Source organism: Ixodes scapularis, unplaced genomic scaffold (genome assembly GCF_016920785.2).
Source record: "Ixodes scapularis isolate PalLabHiFi unplaced genomic scaffold, ASM1692078v2 PGA_scaffold1__304_contigs__length_218370807, whole genome shotgun sequence".
In the NCBI taxonomy this organism is placed as follows: domain Eukaryota; kingdom Metazoa; phylum Arthropoda; class Arachnida; order Ixodida; family Ixodidae; genus Ixodes; species Ixodes scapularis.
The window spans coordinates 47,691,872-47,709,142 of record NW_024609846.1 but is presented as its reverse complement, the minus strand read 5'-3'; the positions used below and the strand labels follow the sequence as shown (position 1 = coordinate 47,709,142).

The 17,271-nt window shown below is 44.5% G+C and overlaps 1 protein-coding gene across 1 annotated transcript; it reads left to right on the top strand.

The window, feature by feature from the left end:
* The first annotated feature begins 3,252 nt into the window (after positions 1–3,252).
* On the top strand, positions 3,253–6,130 carry LOC115314740 (TNF receptor-associated factor 6-like). Its single transcript, XM_042290715.1, has 2 exons — positions 3,253–3,553; positions 4,974–6,130. Exons 1-2 carry the CDS (start codon positions 3,284–3,286, stop codon positions 6,066–6,068), a joined length of 1,365 nt encoding a protein of 454 aa, XP_042146649.1. The 5' UTR covers positions 3,253–3,283; the 3' UTR covers positions 6,069–6,130.
* The last annotated feature ends 11,141 nt before the right edge of the window (positions 6,131–17,271 follow it).

The following is a 17,271-nucleotide window of genomic DNA, read 5'->3' as shown; positions in this document are numbered from 1 at the left end:
ATCACGCGCTTCCACTGTCCAACATCGCGGATATCGCCCTCCAGCTCGTCCTCCACACACTCCATGATGTTTCGTTGTGGCGAGTGGCCAAGTGGGCTCGCGCACATCAGCTCGGAGCACACGGAGCGAAAGATCGCGCTGCAGAACCAAGGAATCCTGGGTTCAATCCCTACTTCTGCTCGTTTCGATCTATACTTCGTTTCATCTTATGTTGTACCTCAGACAAGGCTAGAAGCGCGAGCTCATAGCGTTGGGGGCTTAATGCACGAGAGCTTGTGCCGCCGAGATGTGCCCTGAGCAAGGAGCTCGCACTTGTAGCCTTTCCTGCGGTACATTATAAGGTGAAACTAGGGTGCCTTCATGTGCGCTTTGCTTAGGGTGGAGACATCTGGCCATTTTGTTCCCACTTTTACATTTATTTTTTGTTCAGAAGCGCGTGAAAGAGAGAGTCCCTGCACGCGTCTGTGGCGCTGACTGTGCTATGGCGACAATTTGTTTTCGTCGATTTCTTTGTATTTTCCCCGTGAGCGCATGCTGTCGGCATCGGGTACTACAAAGGGCGGGATCACTCTAAACAGAAGGTCATTGAGGCACCCTAGGTTAGGGTGCCTCAATGACCTTCTGTTTAAAGTGATGCCACCCTTTGTAGTACCCGATGCCGACAGCATGCGCACACGGGCAAAATACAAAGAAATCGACGAAAACAAAAAGTCGCCATAGCACAGTCAGCGCCACAGACGCGTGCAGGGACACTCTCTTTCACGCGCTACTGAACAAAAATAAATGTGAAAGTGGTAACAAAATTGCCAGATGTCTCCACCCTAAGCAAAGCGCAAATGAAGGCACCCTACCCTAGGTGAAACAGAGTATAGATGAGCATTGTACCGGCGTGCGGACGTGTATCACTGGCTTGTAATGGCTGATCGTAATGATCAAGTTGGATTTAAATTTAGAATAAAGCTCGTGACCTAGCGCAACAATGTGTGGTAAAGTGTTTCTAATAAGACGACGAAGTTATTTATGAAAAAATACGTATGCACTGTAATGTTTTGCGTGCCCATTACTTACCCATCGTCATTGCCATCATTATGGAGTGACACTAAGTTTTCCCGTGTAGCACCAGCACACTTTGAGTGTGTTTCGACGGGTTGAAGGGCACTCGTTTGTAGTGACACTAAACTAGCCCGTCTGACAGGGGTATAAACCTATCTTCCCTTCACCCTTTAGCAGAGACTATAAACCTCCGCCTTCAGCGCGAGCTTTCTGCCCTTGCTAACACAAGTGTGAACGCGCAGCCACGCGCAACCAAAGCACTGCGGAAGTCAGCGAGTTCGCGCTGAAGGCGGAGTTTCAAGTCTCAGTTTAAGTGTGAATGAAGAATGTCTTGACAATGTTTTATCTAGATACTATTTTAGTTGCAACTAACCGACTTTCCCTGGACCAACTCAACCAAGGCATTACACAGATTGCTGTTAATGTTTTCTACAATCTAGTGTCTTAAAAAAATTCGATCGAATAGGCATCAGTCAGTTTAAAAAAGAAAACGAAAAAAAAAGACCTATCTTTAGTTTTCAAATAGCATCGGTGACAGCTGTCTCTTTTGCCTAACAATTTGATGCTAAAAATAAATGCATAAATATCTCCTTGTACGTAAGAAGCGTCAATATAAAAAAAGCGTTATTGTGCCTCAAAATTGTTTATTTTTTATGTTTCTTTTATGGAACCTGGACGTTCCGCGCCTGTTTTAATTGGAACGAGCGTCGTACCGGAGCGCTTTCGTGTATCTCTTCAGCGGGATGCATGTTAAACACTTCAGACTGGATGTCTTACTGCACTGCCTACATTTATGATGTTAGCGGACATATGTGACGCCCTTCGGGGCAAACTGGCCTTCCCCAATGTGCCAGTTAACTTTTTCGCAACAACTTACAGCGAAAAAAAAGGTGCTCCTTTTTTTTCGCCGGCGAACTGCAGCCTGTACGTCCTGAGGAGTACACTGACATTTTAAGAGCATGGTCTTCGAAAAAAAAGGGTAATTAACCTACTGAAGGTGGATAGCATCTGAGTGGTATAGCTTTCAGCAGGCGCGCTAGACACGAAGCAAAAGACGCACTAAAAATGATCGGAAGTAAAAAAAAGTAAAAAAAAATACGAGCACGGTGGTAGACCCTAAAACTGGGTTAGAACAAAGTTACAGCACAAAGAAATACAAAAACCAAGTGAGAAAGACAGCGTCAATAACTCGGCTCAAAATTAGGGGAAAGAAAGATTTGCAGGCACAGTGCAATATTTGTGAGACCCAACAAAAGAAAATTAATCTTATGAAGCAAAAAAAAAAAAAAATGGCGTTTCTATAATTGAGTTTCCATACTATTATCTGTTTAAACGATTACTAAAGGAAGATACGAAAATGAAGGACGTAAATATTCTGAGACACAAAACTAAAAATGGGGATGATAGCCCTTATCTTTATTTGTACCTTTTCAGTGTCTGCTGGGTGCTTAGCTGAACTTTAAAAACTATGTGCATCGCTATCAAAGACACCGTCTTGATCGGGCAAGGAAGGCCTCTTTATGAAGCAGCATGTTACCTGTCGTGCCTCTCACATCAGTGTGCGATATTATGTTGAGTCATACGTCGCTATGCAATATGTTAAGCAATGTTAAGGGCAAAGATGGGCCCGCTTGAGATTTAGATATAGTTTTTGAACCGGTTATTTTTGGCCATAAATAATGTTCAAACAGTAATTTCTTTACACCATGCCAAAATATTTTTGTATCAAATACCTATAATATCTCTCAGAATACTATCAAGTAGTAGTACTAAAAAACGTTCTTTTCTTAGGGGATGGGGGTAGGGGAAGGAGTTCATGGCAGCCCTAGACTCACAGTATAGGGGTGGGGGGCTGGATATATGTATTTCTAAGCCAGTTGTGAATAAAACCTACAAACGTGCGCACAGTTTTGCTTTATACATAGGGAAGTCCGGGGTAAAGATCCATTCCGCCATGTAAGTCACCCGTTCATCGTGCACTTCTTTCGTGTTGTCTGAAGGCCCTTGCACCCCCCCCCCCCCCCCCCCCCATTTTAGGTTATCTATATACTTACCGCATTTTGGGGGTCCATGCACGAGCTGCATGTCGGTGGTGTCAACAGTATTTATCCGCGGTGCTCTCCTGTTTGGTGTGTTGGCGGTATTGGTTCTAAGATCAAGGGCCCTCCATTCTGCAGGTTTCTTGTGGTCGTCGGGCGATATCCTGACTGGATACCTTAACCCTTTGAAGATGAGATCCATCTTCATATCCGGATTTTCCGACACTTTGGATTGGAGGCCCCTGTACTTCCAAGAGTCCTCCGTTGAGAACATTGTATGCTCCCTGTGTGGCCTGGTTTCGAGAAATGTTGTCAGATTGCGCTGTGAGCACACACCCTGCCCGGAATGTCACGAGGAGTCCCAGAGGCGAGGGAGTACTTGTCCACTGGATGAAGAATCCTTCGCCGACGATAACATTCTTCACCTTGATATCTCGGGAGGTTACATCCTGAACCATACGGTAAGTAAATCTAAATAAAGAAGCTGCAGAAATTATAGATATGTTGTTGGAGCTTTACAAGCCCTTCAACACTTGAATATTTTTCTCTTTTTTTATATCCAGGACTCCGTGTTTTCGGATTTTATTTATCGTGAAATTTGGAGGGTGTTTTTCGGACTTTCTTTATTGCCGAATATTCGGAATTTATCGAAGATTATTTTTGTTGGATTCCCAATTTTCTGAAGTAGGTAGCATATATATGCTATGTTCCTAAATTTTAAAAATTGAAAATAAAAATATATATGGCTGGCAGGTATAACTCTGCCATAGATTTATAAAAAGGCACGTGTACCACGCGACATTGGCGCCCTTGCCATTAGTAGTACTACCATAAAATCATTAGAAATAGCCCACCTAAAATTGAGAGAAAATTGGGAGTAGATAAGGAGTGGACTAACTTTCGGTGTGCAATCAAGAAACATTTCAAAAGCTTTATAAGTATATAATATGTTTCTGCCAAACTTGTTATCGCGGCAAGGGGGAATGAAGCAAAGATTACTGTACTTCCCAGTCAACAATGTCATATTGAGATAAATGAACTCCTTGACGCAGTCCTTGGAAAGCTTGTTTTCTCTTCATCCTTTTCTACCGCTTCTCCCTGCGGCTGCGGTGGGTGGAGTGGTGAAAGAGAAGCCTCAGCTGTCCCTCTTATGAAATCTAAAGGCTCGTTCACACAGTTGCGTCGACTGCGTTGCGCTGCGTTGCGCCGTGCAGCACAGCGCTTCTCGATTGGATCGTCGTAAGTTTCGCCGTAGCAGCAGCTCAACGCCAAAAGACGTAAAAAGACGCAAATGGTGGCGGTCGCACTCCGACTCAACTGTGTGGATGAGCCTTACGAGTTTATGACTTTCACGGTTGTCAAATCACAACTCTTCCTTCCTTTAAGAAGTTCAATCTGTAAACCAAAGTAGTGGTTTCTATCGTGGCCCAGAATTAAAATGTCCGTCGCCTCTCCTGATGACCGCTGAACATGTGCTGCGGCCAAACTTTCTCGTAGAAAACTGAACTTTTTTTTGTTGTTGGCCATGGTTTTCTTGAATTTTTTGAATAAATTTATATTCAAGAAAGTTTTACCGGCGAGTTTTTTATTTTTGTTTCTGGATTTTTTCGGATATATTCGAAAACACGCCACGCTCTCTATAGCGCACTCATATTTAATTAAAAAAATGCATGTTAATCATTTATTTATTTTCTAAAAAAATATGTTTACATATATTTTCCTAATCGTTTCAAATAATCAATGTGAACAACTCGCATGTTTTTGGAGATTTGCCTCCGGTCTCCAACTCGGATATTCGCTTGTTGTGCCGTCTTTTGGTTTTCAGGTTATAATTATATAAGGGCTGAACATTTCTTTCGTTTTTTTTTTTTTTTTTCACAGGTAGCCTGCGTCAATGCACCCAATGGTTGCGACTTCATAGGTCATGCTTCCAGACTCGTGGATCACTACAAGCAGTGCTCGTTTCACGTCGTGCCTTGCCCCAGGTGCGAATCAGCAGTGCTAAGGACTGAGCTCGTGGGTCACTGTAAAGACGGCTGCAGTTCTGCGTCCACTACACCCGTGCCCATTCCGTATTATATGAACGTGAATTATGATCATTTAGAAATTACAAGCAGTGAACGGAAAAGAGAGATGCTCAAGATATCCCAGGATCTCTCTCGTCTTCAGACTAGCCTCAACCAGTGGCTTGAGGAAGTCCGAACGTTGGAGAAAAACACACACAAGGATCTGAAGGACGAAATGTTCAAGATCTCTGACCATCTCTCCGGTCTGCACACTAGTGTAGAAAAGTGCAGGGAAGATGCGAGAGAAGCGGCCAGAAACACCAAAGAGCAGTTGGAAGCTCAATCCTCGAGACTTTCCGAGCAGTTGGTCAGAATCGAAACTCAAGGTTTTGCTGCAGCAAACAAAGAACTGAAAATTGCCATTGAAGACACAATGAAGACGCACATTGCTCAGGAGTTACGTGTACAATACGAAGAACTCATGAATGTTACGAAGAGTGTATCTAAATGCGTGCTTGAATTTGGCGGAGCCAAGGAATTTCACTGGTACTTTAAAGGCTGGGAAGACTTCAAAAAGAGATCATTAGACAAAATGTATGCCTTCACTGACAGCCCCTTAAAGTATGTATGTGGCTATAATGTGTGCATCCGTATTCGGTTGGAACTATTTCCGTACTGCAAGTATTTAGCGATGGGTATGTGTATCCATCCAGGTGTCAACGATTCAAAGCTCGGATGGCCTTTCAGCAAGACTTGCACGCTCGGTGTCATTCATCCCAAGGACAATGCGAAAAAAGAGATTCATGTAGTCGATGCAAGTGAATATGCGAAGAGCTGGTGCTTTCAGATGCCAAAACAAGGCAGTAATCTTTGCATTGGAGGACGGCCCCTCAGAACCATTAACGAGCTCGAAACGGAAGGGTTTGTTAATGACGATTCACTTCACTGTTTCTTCCAAATTGAGCCGTAATGTTCTTTTCCGGTAGGTTAATAATTTATTATCGAGAGGAGCAAAAAATGTTCTGCTGCCTGGAAAAAACCGCTTACTTGATCCCATTAAATATAAAACGGATGGAACCGACTCTTTCTCCTCGTTGTTAAAAAAAATAATAAAAAAAAAAACAACGAAAAACGCGTTTTGAGGACACGACACACTCCTTTCGGTGTATTTACCTGCAGGAAACAGGAATTTCGTCTGTGCGGACTGTAACTAACACTGATCATCTCATTGCAGCTACGAATATAACATAAAAAATTGAACTTCTCTTCACGACAGGCTGCCACAGTAAGCCGGCATCTAAACGAAGCCCCAGCGTGTATATTATTGCATATTGCATATTAACATAAAACTCCGCTCTATCTTAGATTTTTTTTTTTTTAAATATGCACTTTCCTTAGTGAGGGCGAGGAATGCCGCAACTGCCATATTAGGATGTAACTCTCTCTAAATCTGTATTAAACTTGTCAAAAATCTACGGCGTGCACCAATTCAACGGATTCTGCTACTTTGGCGGGCAACAAGCCTCGCATCGAACACTGCGCTGCCTACGTCACATATATTACGAAATTCGTTGTTTTTCTTGTTTTATGCTGAGCTCGGTACTTCATTAAAAGGAACATTTGCGAGTGCGCGGGTGGCGGATATCCCCCTCTAGGCCGTCTGCTACGTAGATTTCGACGTAGCACCCGGTATCTCCCCTCTCTCTAGATAACATTCTTTAAGGCAGGGGTCGGCAAACGTTTGCAGTTGCGGGGCGAGGCGTCACGAAACCGACACGGATTGAGCTGGAAGGGAAGTCGCAAGAGTGAAAGGGAAAGGGAGAGGCAAACGAGTAAAGAAAAAGAAAAAAAAGAACAAAAACACTGGGCCGAATTCGCATTAACGACTGTCCCAAGAATTTCGATGAACCCGCAGAGCTCGACCCCTTGAACGCTGCAATCTTGATAGAGCAGTGACCCCTTGGGTAACTATAACCGCGAATAGAATTCTCGAAACATTCCAGAGCGCGCACTGGCGGTCTCGTTGCGCGCTCATGTCGCGGCGCTCTAGTGTCTGGAGCGCTAAAGCCCCTCGATGTGTTTGCGCTTGTCTTGCAAGTAGCGTCAAATGCGCGAGTGCACGAAGCCCATGTCTCGAGCGGACCTTGGAAGCAAATGGCGGCGCAGCACTGAAATGAGCGGGCCTTGGAAGCGAATGGCGGCGGAGCACCCGCTCCTCGCACGTGTCTCGCGCGCTTCCACAACAATGGTTGGCGGTACTTGTAAAAAACGCTTTCATCAAGGGGCTTTATCGAGCGCTCCTGTCGGCGCTGTCGTGTTGTGCGCTCTTGAGCTGCACAGCAATGTAAAACATGTGGCAAAAAGTTTATTGCAAGCGCGGCGCCCGACTGGTGTCCATGCGTGCGTGCACCTGGAGAGTGCGCGTGAACGAAGCTTTTGGCAAGCTTGATATTGCACGCACTTGCCCGCACGAGCAGAGGCATGGCGGCTTCCAGATGCCTTGTTTGCAATAGTCTATAGGCGTTTTCAAGAAGCTGTGCATGGGCTCCGCCATGACCGACCTTCAGTTTGCGTCCTCTCATTTCGTTCACTTCACTTCATCGTTACCACAACAGGATAGGTTATTTCCATTTTATATTCCATTGTGTCCTACTGCCCAGCATTGTCCTCTCTGGAGGCTTGTCTACGTCCTTTTTACTGGCTCGGTATAGACAAACGAGGATAAGCAATGGCGGCTGTAATCTTGCGCGTGTTTAGAGCGTCTATACTTAAACTATTTTTTCTAACATAGCAGGCGCATGTCGGCAGTGAATGATGATTAGTCCATTATACTCGTACTTCGTTTCAGCGTAAGTTGAGACGCGACCGACGCGACGTGCTAATGGGACCAATAGATCAACCTCAAAAGCACAGGTCACCATAAAAGTTTCGGTTCATAGTTGGTTCAGCGATAGTAGAACACGTTCAGAAATAAGAGGTGGTGCTCTTTTGGCGCTCTCAGATTGGTCCCATCAGCTCGTAGCGTCGGCAGCGTCTGGACTTAAAGTGAAACGAGGTGTAGTCCGCAGCCAACCGTCGGCGCACGCAGCCGATTCCCGACGAGGCGTAGCTTTCCCCGTGGAATCACGACATTACGGGAGTGAATCATGACGCAGTAAGGGGTAGCGGAGCGGGCGTATGGCGTCAGTGCTACAGACAAAAGTAAATTGATAGATCAAAGAACGCGATAAACCTCCTCTCTTTCCGATTACTTTAGTTTCCAAATGAGCGGCTTCTAAGAATCCAAGTGTGCTTAGAATTCAGGCCCTTGCACACACCCACTAAAGAAGCAAAACTCACGAAAACTTCCCATTAAAACATTTCTGTGGCACACGCTACCCCAAGAAATGTAAACTTCTCTCGATAATTCCGATATACCGGCAGAGCACAAAAGTGTATGGTCAATGGAGCGTTTTCGAAATTACCCAAAGCTCTCCAAAATCAAGCATGGCAAATCGCAACGCGGCCATAATACACGGATGACAATTTTTGTATTTCCCTGGTTTATAAGAACGATCAAGGGAAGCGTGATTTTTTGTTTGCAAAGCAAAAACGTGTAGTGGCAAAAAAAAAAAAGAAAAAAAAAAAGCGAACAGACAGAAGTAACGAGGGAGATATATCAGAAGTATCAATCGCATCATCCGACTTTTTTTGTTTTTGTCATATCTCCGGTCTCAAACAAAACTACAAGAACGGTGCCAGGGCAACATCACCCAAAAGATAGCGACCGCTTCGAGTGTTTTTCACTTTGCAGTAAGGGGCGGTACGCGTCAGTCTTATCTCAACTCCTGGCTTTGCAGGTCCCCAAATCGCACGTATATGGTACGTCTGTAGACGCATACGGCATTCCACGTTTTTATGTCTTTAACAAAGTGTTCGCGTGAAACTGTCCCAATCTTCGGTCTATAAGTCGGACCGTTGTAAAAGCGGCACCCCTTTGTATGATCAGCAGAGTCGCTTCAGCCGCGGACTTATGCTGCAACCCTTCGAAGCGCCTTCGGACCGCCAAAAGAGTGGGCACTTGGTGGGGGCTCTGCCGTTCCTATTTTTTGTAAATGTTGACAAAGCCTGCACCTTGCACAGATAAATGCCGTACTTACAACCACAAAAGATACACGTATGATTTGTACGGTTGTATACAACGCAGTAACCAATTTTTGACAAAAAAAAAAAAAGAGTCTTATACACTTGACATAATGGTCCACATATGCGAACATTGCAAAAACCGGTAGATTTCGATCAGTATATGAGATATGTCCTGTGGAAAGATGTAAACATGTACGAATTAAACGTGTTTCCTGAGAAGTTGCCACATTGTGGCAACAAATATCGGCTAGCCTTTTGTCGCCTGATGTTTCCCAATAGTAGAGCCACATTCTGCCTCACAGCATGGCGAACTCGGAAACAATGTCCGATACTAGCAAAACTTGTTGTTGGGCGAGTTGGCTCATGAAACTGAGTAAACATGTATGCGCAAAACGAGGGCGAACACAAATGCATTCGTCTTTGTCCCCTCCGTCGTGTTCTTCCTTTGTGTTCGAGCATACAAGGTTACTCATTTCGCTATGGGTTGGTTAGTTCCTTTCGGGGGGTCTTCTCCAGTCGATTCAAATAGGGAAGCATGTGTGACATGATTAACCAAAAAGAAAAAGCCAAACCAGCTTGCGAAAAAGAAAGAAACACGACGCGCTTTTTTGGGCTTGGTGCACAGAAAATGTGTACTCCATCAGCATCAAATGCGGAGCTGAGTACATAGGGAAAACCAGCCGATGTATAAATTACCGCTTTCGTGAACACACAAATGAAGCCACTCCAAGAACTGATAACTCCATTCTTCCGATAGCGGTTCACGCCACCGAATGCCTTGGATGCGCGCCTGACTTCGCGGGAACCCAGACAAAAGGGGGACACCGCAATCGGTTTGGACGTGAGATAATCAAAACCTTTCTCGTCGAGAACGCAGAAAACAACGTTTTATCGGCTTCGGTAACCTTACCAAGACGCGATATAAAATTCCTCAGGCCTAAAATTGAAAAAAAAAAAGTGAAAGCCGTTTACAACTCCATGTAAAGGCCCGTTCACACTCTTGCGACCGACTTCGACCGAGAGAGACCAGACCGGTTTTTAAGCCTTTTGCGACTTCTTAGGACCGGATGCGATGCAGCGGAGCTGGTCCTAAGAAGTCGCAAGAGGCTTAAAAACCGGTTTGGTCTCTCTCGGTCTAACTCGGTCGCAAGAGTGTGAACGGGCCTTAAAGCCGAATTGGAGCGCAGCTCTTGAGGAGGAGGAGTGAAGGGTACTGAGGGGAGGGTAGACCCCTCCTCCTCCTCCTCCCCTCATTCTTTAATATGCTCCCGGGGGGGTCACGTGACCTCGGAGGGGGGAGTGTCACGTGACTTCGGGGAGGGGGGGGGTCACGTGACCTCGGGGAGGCGTGACCGGGGGGGTCACGTGACCTTGGGGTGACCTTGGGTGGTCACGCGACCTTGGGGTGTCACGTGGGGGTCACGTGCCCTTGAGGTGACATTGGGAGGGGTCACATGACCTCAGGGGGTCACGTGACCTCAGGGGGTCACGTGACCTTGGGGTCACGTGACCTTCAGTGGGTCACGTGGGGGTTACGTGACCTAGAGGTGACCTTGGGAGGGGTCACGTGACCTTGAGATGACCTTGGTTTCGCCGACGGCGACGGCGACGCCGACGGCGACGCCGCTCAAGCCGGGAACGGGCGCCTAAGAGCTGCGCTCTAAAAAATATTCTTGCTTTGTATTTTTATTCAGCCGTTGGTCATCGGCTAAGAGACCGATGACCAACGGGTCATCGGTCTCTTAGCCGCAGATTATAAATTTAGCAAGTGCAGTACAACCGCTAACCTGAGCTTTTTAACGTGCATCACGCCGTAGTGATTACACGAACGCGTGCCAGTACAAAATCCAACTTGAAAAATATCGCAACTCCCCGTAAAAACTAGATCGTTACTGTAGTTCCGCCCGTGCCTCGTGACTTCCTCCTCCCCCTTTCCATCCCCCAGTTTTCCTTCCCCCTATCACCTTATCTTTGTTTGAATCTCGTTCAGGGTGCAATATTCCTGCCGAAAATCAACGTTGTGGCTCAATAGAAGAACGTGTTTTTCTCGTGCTTGTCCGCCGCGTTTTATTCTTTCTATTTTAAGTGCTAATTTTCTAGTCGCTCGCTTTTACCACTCCTAAATTATTTGTATTCTGAAACACGGGAGCCCACCCACACCTGCTGCAGTGGACTGCTAAATGGCCGATCGGATTCGTACGAGGAGAGTTGCAGTGCTCCCTCAGTCTGTCATTAATGCCGAGTCCCGTTTGGCCCACACAGGCCTTACCACAAGACAGCGGAATGCAGTACGCAACGCCCAAACGGCAGTGGACGAAACGATTTACATGAGGGAAGAACAATTATTTTTATCGAGTGAAAGAGCGTAGTGATAATTTTTTTAAATTCCATTATTTACCAGTTACTTTGATAAAAAGAGAAGATAAGAATCGAACTCGTACAGCGTACCAATTTATTGACACTTTAGTGTGTGCGCGTGCGTGCGTGTGTGTGTTTGTGTTTTCATATTGCCCCGGCCCTGAAGTAATTATGGATGTCGTTTATCACCTTCCCTGCGCCTTTTCACACTCTTCGTTGATGCATTTCGAATTTTTTGACAAAAACACTGCTCGCTTTTTGTTTATATAAAAAAAATAATAAAACCGTGTTTTTCTTTGCAGTATACATCTACTTGTGATCTCCTTTCGCCTCGCATAGATCGCGGGGAACAAAATATTCTAGGCTTCACTTGGCGGCAGCGCGGCCTGTCAGTCCACGCGTGGCTTACCATTTTATCCTTAATGCGAAAGCATTAACTATCCCATGAAGCGGTGCCAACTACGTGTGTAACCGCAAAAAAAAAAATTATTGGCTCAGCAAGTCGGCTTTTAGATAGCCACTGGCGGTCGCTTCATGAGGGCGGGTAGTCGGTAGGTTTGCGATAGAGTTTCGTTTGTTTGTTTTCCTCCATGTGCATGCTCACATGCGAGAAGCCGACCGATATGTGTGAGTACTCACGTGAAAACCTAATGCTCGGAAGCACCTCATTGAAGCGTCCTACTGAAGCTGAACGATTGGTCTTCAGAATATTGCCGCGCACGTAGGTGGCCAAGCAGGCGGCGCGCTCCTGGCCAGACGGTTATCGCGCGTGCCTCTCGCGCAGAAAGCCAGGGTTCTATTCCTTGCCGCCAAGACGCATTTTTGTAGACTCTAACGTAACGTTCTGGTAAATTTGAAAACCGTGTTGCTGACTCGAGGTTAGAATGTTCGACACGCCGAACCTTCTACGCCGATTGTTCCAGAAGCCCACGCGTGTACAAAAGGGGCTCCGCGTGGCAAGCCGGAGTCAGTTTCACCCCAGAGTTCGACTCTGCTGTCACGCCGACTTCGACGCCCGCGACGCTCTGCTTTCTTTTGTTCCTTGTTTATTTTTGAGCACAAGTTTGCCCCATCAAATTTTAGTTCAGTTATTATCGCCTCATCACTTCTCATTCGTGACAATATGTCCAAATCAGAAAAAATACCGTCGATAAATGTCGTATAGAAAATGGGGCGGAGGGGCACGTGTCAATAAACTCTGACTCGAGGTTGCCCATAATTTACAATGCTGTTTACGGGGAGCTTCGGATGGTCTTAAATGCGCTGTAAACATGACCCACGCTTGAGTTCTACGGGTTCACCAGAATAACCGAGACAAGTTTAAATTTATCCAGGAGTCGAGTTGCCACCAGCATGCTTTAATTGGAAGTTTTTCATGGGTTCCACTTTTTTCGTGAGTGCGTGTAGGGCTTTGAATTCTGAATGCTCTTGAATTGCGAGATAATTGAAGTAATCGCCAGGTGAGGAAGTTTACCGCGCCTTTTTCACTGTATATTGACTGCTGTCATAAATTGTGATGTCATACGCCAGCTGCGCTCTCCCTTGGCACGTTATGAGTGGGATTCCGGGGTTTCGGTGTTTCTTTCTGGTTAAATTCGAAGGGTATTTTTCGGAGGTTATTTTTAGCTCAAAATTGAGGGTTCATCGGAGTTTATTTTCGTTAGATTCCAAACTCTTGGCAATTCGGAGAACAATTTTACTTTGTTCGAATTTTGTTTTTTCTGAAAATTTAGTAATTTTGTTATATATATATATAAAATAAAAAAAGAAAACTAAAGTGGCCTTTCCTCAGGACCGCTTGCTCTATGCTCTTGTCAAATTTATATATAAAATACCGTATTTTCTCTTCCGTCGTGATCTCAAAAAGTTTGGGATAAATCACAATTAAAGACAATTTTACCGGTGAATGTTTTTTAGGAATTTGTTTCGGATTTATTCGTAAACACGGAACTCCAGCTCTGAGCCACCCCGGGATGTCGTGAATTCACGTAGGCAGCTACGCTTCAGAATTCGGGAGCCAGCTGCGCGTGCCGGTGGACTCTTGCGGGCTCTGAGTATGATTATATAAGGAGGACTCACCGCCGCCTGTGGCCTATGTTTTAAATATACTGGACTAAGTGTGACCCTGCCGGCGGTCGCCAGCGAACCAAATGATGGTCCAAGCATTACTCGCTTCGGACGGTCGCTTGTGGATTAAGTATTCACCGCAGTCGACCGCCTGTTGACTAAGAATGCCGGACTAGGTATGACTCGCCGACAACGATCGCCTGCTGACTAGGCATGCTGGGCTGTTTGACTCGCCGCCGGTGGTCGTCTGCGGACAAAGTACTCTAGACTGACACCCCCGTCAGACCGACTCACTTAGTGTCACCTCAAGCGATTGCGCTTCAGCCAACGTTGGCTTCAGCGGATCAAATGTCACAGTGTTTTTTGAGATTCCCTCGGATATGATGTTATCGACGATGGGTAGGCTAAAAAGCACGCGAATTACTCAAATAAGCACGCAAATTACTCAAATAAACGCCCAAAATTCTTATTAATTGTTTTTTATCCTTTTTAAAACCATGTTACCAGACATTGATGCGTTAATAGACTACTTCCATAAACCCCAGCTTGCAACACTGCGCGCGTCGCACTCTGGGAAGAGCGTCATTTTTGGTCTCTGAGCTCACCTAAGTGGCCACGCTTCGAAGCTTTAGCACAAGCCCGAGACGTGTAGCTAGTCTTAAGACATACTTGTTGTATTTTTGTACTCGAGGTTTTCTCTTAGTTTTCGAGGTATGTGAACGAGGCTGTGCTGAGAATCTCGATGCTGCGAAACTCGGGTATCTTGCTTGTGTACTAGTCAAAAAGCTGTAAAAACCAATAAGTATGCATACATCGAGCTCGCACCTTTACACTAGCGCTGATTCGGAGGTTTTTTTTTTTTTTTTTTTTTTTTGTGTGTCTATAGATGAATTATATAAGTTTTTGCAATTGCCGTTTTTCTTAATACGCCCGAACATGCGAGGTGAAACACGGAGGCGCCTTTGAAAAGCTAAAATCGAACACACTCCTTATCTCTTATCTGTACTAACCCGGAGAACTGCATGAAGCGAAGTCCCCGCCCGCCTGCAGTTTACTAATATTCTACATCGCGTATGCGCTTAAAGTTATCGTGCAATCATATAGGCACCATTTGCACATACATACCGTTTTAAGAAAGCAAAAGTCGAGCACTTGTGTGAAGAATGTCGCACCATTCGTCGGAAGTGCGTCGGACGGGCGTGAACCCCCCTGCGGTGCACCAAACGAACGAAATTATTCAAAGCGCATTTGACGGTTGCTAACGGCCATAATATTTGTTACGTGTTTGTCTTCTTTCTGGCCGAGAATGCCAAGATAATTTCAGACACACCGTTCAGGCGGAGATCCTCGGCGTAAGTAAAAGCTCGTACACAAAGGCTTATTTATTTATTTATTTATTTACTTATTTATTTACCCTCAAGGCCCCGAAGGGTATTACAGAGGGGAGTGGGGGGGGGGGGGGGGGGGATTAGGTGACAAGGGTACAGTAGTTGATACATAAAATATAATACAGTAATTAATGCACGCTTGCTCAGACACTTCAAAAAAATTTACACAATGTTATAACAGTAATACCATTTATAGAAAATGGTTAATCAAAATAAACAAACAATGCATTTTTAAAATCAATAATACTGGTTATGGAGTCTATGTCAGCGCGGAAAGGCGATTCCAATCTGAGCTAGTGCGAGGAACAAAGGAGTTATAATAAGTGTTAGTTTTGTAGTTTGGGATACCGACTTTGTACTGGTGATCTACGCGGGATGAAACATAAGTAGCTGGCGTTAGAAGTTCACGGCGCATGAAAGGGTTATTATGGTAAATCTTATGAAATAAAGTAAGGCGGGAAATGCGTCTACGGTTCATTAGTGTGGGTAAAGCAAGACTATTTTTTATTGAAGTAGCACTGGATGTACGATGGTAATTACAGAGTATGAAACGTGTTGCTCGATTTTGAACTGATTCCAAAGTTGCAATGATAGTATTATGACCAGGGTTCCAGATAGAACATGCATATTCAAGTTTAGTACGTACTACAGTAGTATATAAAAGAAGTTTTAGTGACACTGGTGACTGTGAAAAATTTCGTTTGAGATATCCAAGCATGCGATTGGCGTTGTTAGTTACGTAGTCAGTGTGAGTTTCCCAGGAAAGATAAGAAGTTATGTAAACACCTAAGGATTTGTAAGAGGACACAGGCTGCAGCGGATTAGTGTCATTGTAATAATTTGAGCATATGTTAGTATGACGGGAAACTCTCATGGATTTACATTTATTAAGACTGAGTTGCATCAACCACTTGTCGCACCAGTTAGATTCAGAATTAAGATCAGATTGGAGAAGAGATGTCAGAGTTATCAGTTATTTCTCTATATAGAACACAATCATCAGCAAATAAACTAATGTTAGAGGAGATACATTCAGACAGATCATTAATATAGATGAGGAAAAGTAGCGGACCTAAAACAGAACCCTGGGGAACTCCAGATGCTACGGGAGAAAGTGAAGAGTTAGTACCATTGGGGCATGCACAAATTGAGAACGGTTGGTTAAAAAAGATTCTATCCAGCGTAGCACGTTCGGATCAATGTTGAGTTTGCTAAGGTTTAATAGGAGTAGCCGGTGAGAAACTTTATCGAAGGCCTTAGAGAAATCAAGGAAAACGAGGCTATCTGGGAGCCACGGTCAAGGACAGAATGAAGCTTATTAGTGAAGAGCAGAAGCTGTGTTTCACAGGAAAATGGTTTGCGGAAGCCGTGTTGAGTTGGGTGAAAAAAGAATTCGATTCTAGGAAACATGTGAGGTTAGAGTATATGATATGTTCGAGTATTTTCCAAGGAATGGATGTTAAAGAAATTGGCCGGAAGTTGTTCGGTGAGGAGTGGTCGCCACTTTTATGAATTGGAATCACCTTTCCAACTTTTCAGTCTTCGGGAAGGCAGCCTTCCTCCAATGATTGCTTAAAAATCATTGATAGTATAGCTGATGACTTCGTGTTTTTTAAGAATTTAGAGTTAATATTGTCGATCCCCGATGAGGAGGAGAGCTTCAGGTTATTAATTATTGCGTCTATACCATCAAATGATATTAATATTGGATCCATTGGCAAAAAGTCAGGGAAATTAAAGTTGGGGTACACAGAAACATCGGTGGAAGAAAAAGATTGTATAAATATATCGTTTAGCAATGATGCACACTCATCTTGACCTTCTCGTTCCCCATCGGCGTTTCTAAGCTTCAGGTCACCATGGTGATCATTAGGTTTGATTAAGTTCCAAAAGTGGCAAACATTTGTAAATAAAATGTTGGGCAACGTGTTAGCAAAAAAATTGGGTTTCACTTCTAATACTGCACGTTTATATTCCTGCTCGGCGCAATGATAGGAGTTAAAATGACTATCTAGTTTTGAAAGTTTGGCTACACGAAAGAGGCGTTTCCTTTTATTGGAAAGTCGTTTAAGTCTGGTGTTGTTCCAAGTGGAATTACTTTTGGAAGATAATGTGCGAACAGGAATATAAGTGCTTTTTAGATAGTTAACTTTGTTTCGAAACAGGCACCAATTTTCATCTACAGAGCGTTCAAAAAAATTTTCCACAAAGTAACTCGGAAATTCACACAATTCA

Coding starts and splice junctions, on each gene's coding strand:
- LOC115314740 (XM_042290715.1), top strand. CDS start 3,284: ATGAGATCCATCTTCATATCCGGATTTTCCGACACTTTGGATTGGAGG. Junction 3,554..4,973: donor GTTACATCCTGAACCATACG/GTAAGTAAATCT, acceptor TTTTTTTCACAG/GTAGCCTGCGTCAATGCACC.